This window comes from Ochotona princeps, chromosome 4 (assembly GCF_030435755.1).
Source record: "Ochotona princeps isolate mOchPri1 chromosome 4, mOchPri1.hap1, whole genome shotgun sequence".
NCBI classification, from domain to species: Eukaryota; Metazoa; Chordata; class Mammalia; order Lagomorpha; family Ochotonidae; genus Ochotona; species Ochotona princeps.
Window position 1 is genome coordinate 38,523,651 of NC_080835.1, and position 7,567 is coordinate 38,531,217.

Below are 7,567 nucleotides of genomic sequence, written 5' to 3' on the forward strand. Positions count from 1 at the left end.
CAAAACTAGGAATTCACTACTCAGATAAATGCACAACTGCACATACAAGCTGACTCTTGCATATGATTTTAAAATTTCCACTGGTGCCCTGAAGTCCATCCATATGCCAGTTTAGCAATTTCTGAACACATAATTCACTGCATAGTCTTTTAGTTGCCCAATATTGTAGGATTCAGTTCCATTTTACTTTCTCTGTCCACTTAGGATCTCAGTGGGAAACTTCTTCAGAGGGGTGAGCCTTGTGACATGGTGGGTTAAGCCACTGACGATGATGCCAGAATCCTATGTGGATGTCAGTTTGAGACCTGGGCACTCCACATCTCATCCAGCTACCTGATAAAGACGTTCCAAGTGCTTAGGCCATTGTACCCATGTAGGAGGTCCAAAAGCACCTTCAAAAAGTCTGAGGATGCAAGATTTCTCTTTTCTCTTCCTGTGTAACTCTGCCTTTCAAATAAATATTGGAAAAAAAAATCCTTGGATAAGGGAATAAATGTTTCTTGAATTAATAAAGATACACAGGTCACTGTTGAACTATCAAAACTGCTTGAGCAGGACCCTCGGAGTGTGCCTCACATCGGGACCAGGGATGGGAGGGAGACTGGGTGGGGCTTTTCCCTTTGTTTCTGTCCTGACTCCAGATACAGGGAAAAAAATATTAGTGTGGAAACAATGGTATTACCCACTTTCCTGTAGCCCTTGACCCTTTGTACCCTAATCAATTAAGTAAGATCATTTAAAAAAATAAATAAATTTTTAAAAAAAGGAAAAAAATAAAAATACACAGGTCATAAGAAAGGGAGAGAGCGAAGGAGCAAAAGGGAAGTGGATATCAAGAGACATGGCACTGACTAAATATCCTCGGGGGAGGGAGGGAGGGCAGAACAAAATTCTTATGGAAATTATATTAAGAGACATATGGACACACCTGTGGTGAGTTTTACAACAGTCTATCAAGAGGTGCAGCCCAGGTCCTTTCTTGCCTTAACTCTGTGACTCCTTCACTAACAGAACATTGCAGGAGTAATGCTGTGCTCATTCATAGGCCCAGGTCTTAGAAATCAGCAGCTTCCTCCTCTTCTCTCTGGAGACAACTGTTCTCAGAACCAAGCTACCAGGCCATGTGATGGTCATATGTAAATGTTCCTGCTCAAAGTTTCAACTGCCAGGCCAGTGAGTGAAAACACCCCCACCCCTCAATGCTGCTGAGCTACTCCCAGCTTCAGAGGCTCTAATGCAGTGGGCCTGAAAGAAACTACGCTTGCCCTGGCCTGCCCAGACTCCCACAATACAGAAGCCACAAGCAGGACAACAGCTATCTTATGCCACAATGTTTTGAGCTGGTTCACGATACTGGAATCCATTCTTGGAACATCTTTCAGCTGTGATAATGTTTCATTTCTTTTAAATGGAAATATCATGGGTAAAATTATTTTTTTAAATAGTACATACTAGTACTGAAAAGGACATCAAATTCAGAAAACTATACTTGCACTCTAATAAGAACCCCTATTTTGGGAGGTTATCAGAACAATGATAATGATAATGAATGAGAGAGTGTGTGAAAAAGCTGACACATGGCCATTAGGGGTTCTCTTAACATTAAGAGAAACAGCAGAGTTCAGTTTCCAAATTCATTCTAAGACAGTGTTTTCATCAGTGTTAGGTCCTGCTCTAGATGCACATCACACAGCAGTGAACCTACACATCAACAGGACCAGTAAGTATGTTAAACTGGTATTGAGTAAATGCCAAGGTGAAATATAAAGCAAGAAGAGAGCCTAAGGACTATTACTAGTAATACTGAAAAAACAGAAGACTTGCCATTTAAAATGCAGAGTCCTAGAATGTCACACTGCAGTGATATCTGGGTTCAGATCTCAGATGTAGGGGAAAAATTCACAACGAAAACATGTCAGCCACGCCAAACATTGAGTACAAACTCCTAAGACCACTGTAGCTGGGCTGATGGATCAAGCAAGAAAGCATTCAAAAAGGTAAAGTCAGAAAGAAACTGATGGGGTTTGGCAAAATCCTAACAATAATGAAACTGCCATCAAAAGCCAAATTCAGGGGTTGGCAAGGTGGTATACCAAGCTAAATCCACCACTTGCTGTGTTAGCATTCCACTTGGGTGCTGGTTCTAGCCCCAGTTGCTCCACTTCCCATTGAGCTTCCTGCTAATGGCAGTGGAATATGGCCCAAAGCCTTGGGTCCCTGTATCCACGTGGGAGACCTGGAAGAAGCTCCTGGCTCTCAGCATCAAACCAGCCAAGCTTTGACTGTTGCTCCTATTTGCGGAATGCATCAATGGATGGAAGATTCTCTGTCTCTCCCTTTCTCTCCCTAACGCTTTTAAGTTAAAAGAATAATTATTAAAAAAAATTCAACAACACCCACATTTTTTTCCTGTTTCGCCCACTAATTTAATATCAGAAGGCCAAAGGATACCTTAACACCTAGGACACATTCAAAACTCATTTTGGGGGCAGGCCTTGTGGTACTGAAGGTAAAGTTGCTGCCTTCAAGTCAGTATCCCATCGGGGTGCTGGTTCATGTTCTTGCTACTTTACTTCCAATCCAGCTCTCTGCTAACTGCCTGGGAAAAGCAGCAAATGCAACTGTTTACATCCTGCAACCCCCAGGAGCGGCCCAGATGTAGTTCCTGGCTCCTGGCTTTGGCCTGACCCAGCAGTGGCTAATCATCTAAGAAGTGAACCAGCAGATGCAAGATCTCCCCCTAAGCCTGTAACTCTTCCAATAAATAAATATTTTTCAAAGTTAAGACCCTACAATTAAAAAAAAGACCCCCAAACTTCATTTGTTAAGTGAACAAATGAAGTCTTAATTTTATCACTTAGCAGCTATACATCTTATACCCAGTGACTCCAGTCTTTGAATTCTCTTCTCTCAAGAACACCACGTGGTCCATGACTTAAGATAGCCTGACGTAATTTTGACTTTACAGTGATGTGACAGTGATAATGGTCAGTAGAAACTGAATTTTGAATTTAAGTTTTCCCAAAGGAGTGACACCAGAATGACACTCTCTTGTGATGCTAGGTGTGGCATCCAGCCACAGCTCAGTTAAAAACTGATAACCCTGTTGCAATGGCATCCTCATCACTCAGCAATTAATTTTAGCTCAAGGCTTCAAGCATTCTTCAGGCCCAGTGCATTTTCAGCCGTGACACATTAATGATGGGCACCCACACCAGTATGGGTATCTACACAGGGTCCTAGAACCAAACCCTTTACCCCTGCAGAGACATAAAGTACCTACTGTAACAATCTCTCTCCACTTCACAGGAGCATAGTGAAAACCAAGAAAGCCACAATATTTTGCCCACTGTAAAGCACAACATTCAGCTAAGATTTTCAGGTTACTGAAAAAACTAGTAACGGTGATTGTCAACAACCACAGATCTCCCCACCTGCCCCACTACCATGCACTCTGAATTATTCTCTCCCGCCAAATGCGGTGGAACTGGGACACAGCTGTCTTCCCTTCGCTGTGAGGTAGTGCACCTGACGCCCTTGAAGGCTTCTGCAATAGAGTAATTATGACATGATACTTAGTCCTATTAGTTTTCCTTGAGGCTCTGAGAAAAAGAACAACACACAGTTTCCACGGGAAGATTCTATACTCGGGTTCTGTAAAATCTAGTCTGCCAGAAAACCATTTTTTCTTCCTTGCTTAAAATGTACAACACGCAGTAAGAACACTTTTATTACTTCCCCCACACAACTGGTGTCACTTAAACCTTCACTGCAAAAGTGAAAGCCCGAGGAAAACTCCCAAGACTGAAGAACCTTTTGAGGGGCCAAGTACTTCAATCATTTCAAACTACTTGAAGATCGATGAGCTAACCCATTCACACGGGCAACAGCCTCTGGGGAAAAATTCTCTCAAGAATGCTTTGATTCTGAGGTAAAATAATGCACACACACGCACCTGGTATGCTCCAAGTGCTCACTACAACTGGCTGAATTTGGAAATGCTTCATTTATCCAACAAATATGAAGTGGTCATCCAGTCAGCACTCTAGGCACTGAGAAAAGTCCTTACGGAAAATGGACAAAATTCTTCTCTCCGGGCTAACACACACACGCGCGCGCCTTCTGTTTTCGTATCTGGTTTAATTCCTCCAGCACAGAACACAGTCCTTTGGGATTTTGTAGATGGCCATAACAAACCTCCCCTTCCACCAGGCCAAACAAACGGCAAGGATGTGAGAGAGCTACAACAGGGATGTGTGGGGCAAGGACGGGAGCCAAGGCGCCTGGACCGAGAAAGACCGCTCAGACTCCATGCCAAGGTCAAGTCTGACTGGTTGTAGGCAGGTGTATCACATGACAGGTCTCCTAGGAACAGCTCCCTCCCCGAGAGGCCCCCACGGCGGGCCCTGGCCTGGGCACCAGTCCCAGGGGGAGCCCTGGCCTGGGCACTAGGCACAGAGGACCCTCCGCCGGCCGGCCTCGGCTTCCCAGCGTCGGTCACGGAGTGTGCAGGCATCCACCTCCCCCGCCCGGGCCCCCGCCGCCCTCGGCGTCCCCTCGGCTCCTCACAGCCGCAGCCACACTCACCTGCGAGCTCAGTCCCGGCCCTTCCATCTCGCCGGCAACCGACTTGGCAAACTGGCGGCCGCAGCGCGCCTGCCAGCCCGCCCAGGGCCGCTTCTACTCTCACTTCCTGCTCGCGCCTCCTCCGCCTCGGCCCCAGCGCACGCTCTGCGCCGTCAATCGTCACCGTGAGCCAATCCTCGAGCACCTGCGCCTGGAGGCGGGCCTTTCTTTCCGCCGGGGAGGGTTCTGGGGGAAGGGCCAGCCGGAGGCCCCGCCCCGCAGTGCGCTCCCGCGCGGCAGCCCGGACGCCAAACGAAGTGTCGCTCCTGTCTTGCTCCAGGTCACTGCAAGAACACGCTCTGACAGAGCACGGCCGTTGTGTCAACATCAGCAACCGTCTACTGAGAGCGCGGGTGGACTGGGCAACTTAGCAGCTACATATCCTTGCAAAATGTCTTAGCCCATTGTGCTCTTGGGTATAAGAGGGAAAAACAAAATTATCAGGATGGTTGAGAAGGATTTATAAAGCCCCTGATGTCAGAGCTTGGCGAAACGTGTTATCTGCTAAACCATCTGGCACTCTCTGGGTTATCTTGTTCACAATTCTCTGATGCTCCGTCCCTATACACAAGTTTCACAGTATAGACTAGATGGACATTTGACAAGGTCTTTACTTGAAAGACCTTGAAAAGCCCCACAGCCTTTCTTACACTGCGTTAGAGGAGCTAACAGTTAAGCCTTGCAAAGTCTGAAACTCTATGAAGCAAGAATAAATTTTGGCTGCTGTAGTTGAGGCTCTCTAGCCTCAGTTCCTAGAAAACAGTGAAACTTCACCGTTTTGGGTTTTTTTTTTTTTTTTTTTTTTTTGTCTTTGACCAAATAAAACCAGAGTAAGAATTGAAAAGGTTTATTGGGAAACAAAAAATGGAAAATGTAACGATATCGTGATACAAGTAATATTAGCCTTAAAGTGTCTAGAAATCCAATGAAATTCAAGGTTTTCAATACAAATATGGCATTATTTTATTGCTCTGGACTGTTGGGCTCAACAGTCCTGCTTGCCTGGAAGCCCAAGCTCTTTGAGGATAAGAATCATGTGATGTTTGTCTCTGAGCAGCAGTGCAACGCGGCGAGTACTCAGCACACTTTGTGGAGCAGATGGGTCCATGTTCAGGATGCCATCAACCTCCGGGAATACAAGGACAAATTGCTGTATGTTGCAGTGCAAACAACTTCTTTTAAGGAGCAGAGGAAAGAGTAATTAATTCAGAGAGACTAGAGTGAGGCATTTAGGCAAGCTTTTACCGGGAAGGAAATGTTTGGGTGTGGCGATGCTGCTTGACTAAGCAGAGCTCTGATGATCCATCACCTACTGTGTGTCCGCATCTAGGAAGGTGTTTTGCAACCATTATGTCTCATCCACAAGCTGAGTATTGTTTTCCCCAATCCCTCCAAAGAAAAAACAGGTTCATCTTATCATTTTTTTATTAATTACATTGCATTATGTGACACAGTTTTATAGGCACTGGAATTCCCCCCATCCCTCCTCCAACCCTCCCCCCCATGGTGGATTCTTCCACCCTGTTGCATTAGCACAGTTCAAGTTCAGTTGAGACTCTTTCATTGCAAGCACATCTTACTGTTTTAACCAAAGTTGTTTGGGTCTTCTGTTTTCAAGGATGGATTTAGATGTCATTAAACTTAACAGAGGTTTGAAATCTGTTAAGCTGTAATGCTATCGTAATACGTTGGAACCTTCTGGAACAAACAAATCCTAACAACTCATTGTTTAGGATGACTCCTGATTCCCCTCTGTTCATTTGTTGTCTGCTTCCAATAAGCTGTGTTAGATCCATGTCTATTGCCAGTATGAAAGCAAATCCAATTATAACTCTAAGTGGCACCATTCATTCTCAGATTGGAAAATACCTTGGACTTATAGATATACTCCAATAGAATAGCATAATTTCAAGAGTATGCTTCTGACTTCTGTAACTGACTGCCTGGCCTGAACCCCAGGTCCAGCAATTAGCAACTGTGTGTCTGGGCAAGTTACTAAGTCTTTTTGTACTTCAGCATCTTCATTTGTGAAGATGGAACATTAACAATGCTTGCTTCACAGTGCTGTTGAGGAATTGGATTGAGCTAATGTATGTAAAATACATGGAGTAGGACCTTCAAATACTAAGCATTATATATGGGCTATCTATGTCTGTATATCTTTGGGCATGGGTGTGGGAGAGATGGAACGGATCAATCCTTGCAAAAGGCCAGAGATTCAGCCTGAATTGGAGTCCAGGCATTGCCAGCACCTTCTGTGTGTGTTAACTTCCTAGGATTGCCATAACAAAATACCGCAGACCAGGTGTCCTAAACAATAGAAACATATTTGTTGTACTTCTGGAGGTTAGAAGACCCAAGTTCAAGATCAAGGCATTAGCAGGGGTGATTTTTCTTTTGGGTGACATATTTTCTGATTCTCCAAATATACTTTGAATGCATGAGCAAGCCTGAAAGATTTGTTCCATGGCTAAAGGGGCTTAGCATGTAGCAGCAAGAGAAAGATTTTAATCAAATGGGCCTAAAAAAATCTTATTTCTCCTAGTCAATCCGCCTTCCCTTTCCATGACTATGGACTCAGGCATATTGCTCTCTGTGTTTCCATCATACTTGAGAGAAATTTCTGGCACGTGGGAAAATCTAAAAGGAAGTGTTGTTGAAACAAATGACCAAATAAATAAGTATAGTTGGAAAAAATGGTACATAAGGTGACAGCAGAAGTGATTGGACTCCATAAATCACTTCAACAATGCCTAATAATTCTTGGATTAACAGAATCCATATTAAATTGTGCTGACCCTGGCAGTCACAATGTGGGCGGTAACTGACTTTATGATCCTCCCTTTGATTCTTCCACACCTATGGAAAGTACGGGGCTACTTGCTTGAACCATGAACTTATGGATATGATCACGTCTATGCTAGTACTGAAGTGATCTTTT

At 44.4% G+C, this 7,567-nt stretch overlaps 1 protein-coding gene across 1 annotated transcript in view; it reads right to left on the bottom strand.

The window, feature by feature from the left end:
• Window positions 1–4,715, bottom strand: part of ZDHHC13 (zinc finger DHHC-type palmitoyltransferase 13) — a 51,240-nt gene extending 46,525 nt beyond the window's left edge. The window contains exon 1 of the mRNA XM_058663262.1: window positions 4,588–4,715. Within this exon, the coding sequence (XP_058519245.1) occupies window positions 4,588–4,614 (27 nt within the window). The 5' untranslated portion in view covers window positions 4,615–4,715. The remainder of the gene's footprint in view (window positions 1–4,587) is intronic.
• Window positions 4,716–7,567: the final 2,852 nt, after the last annotated feature.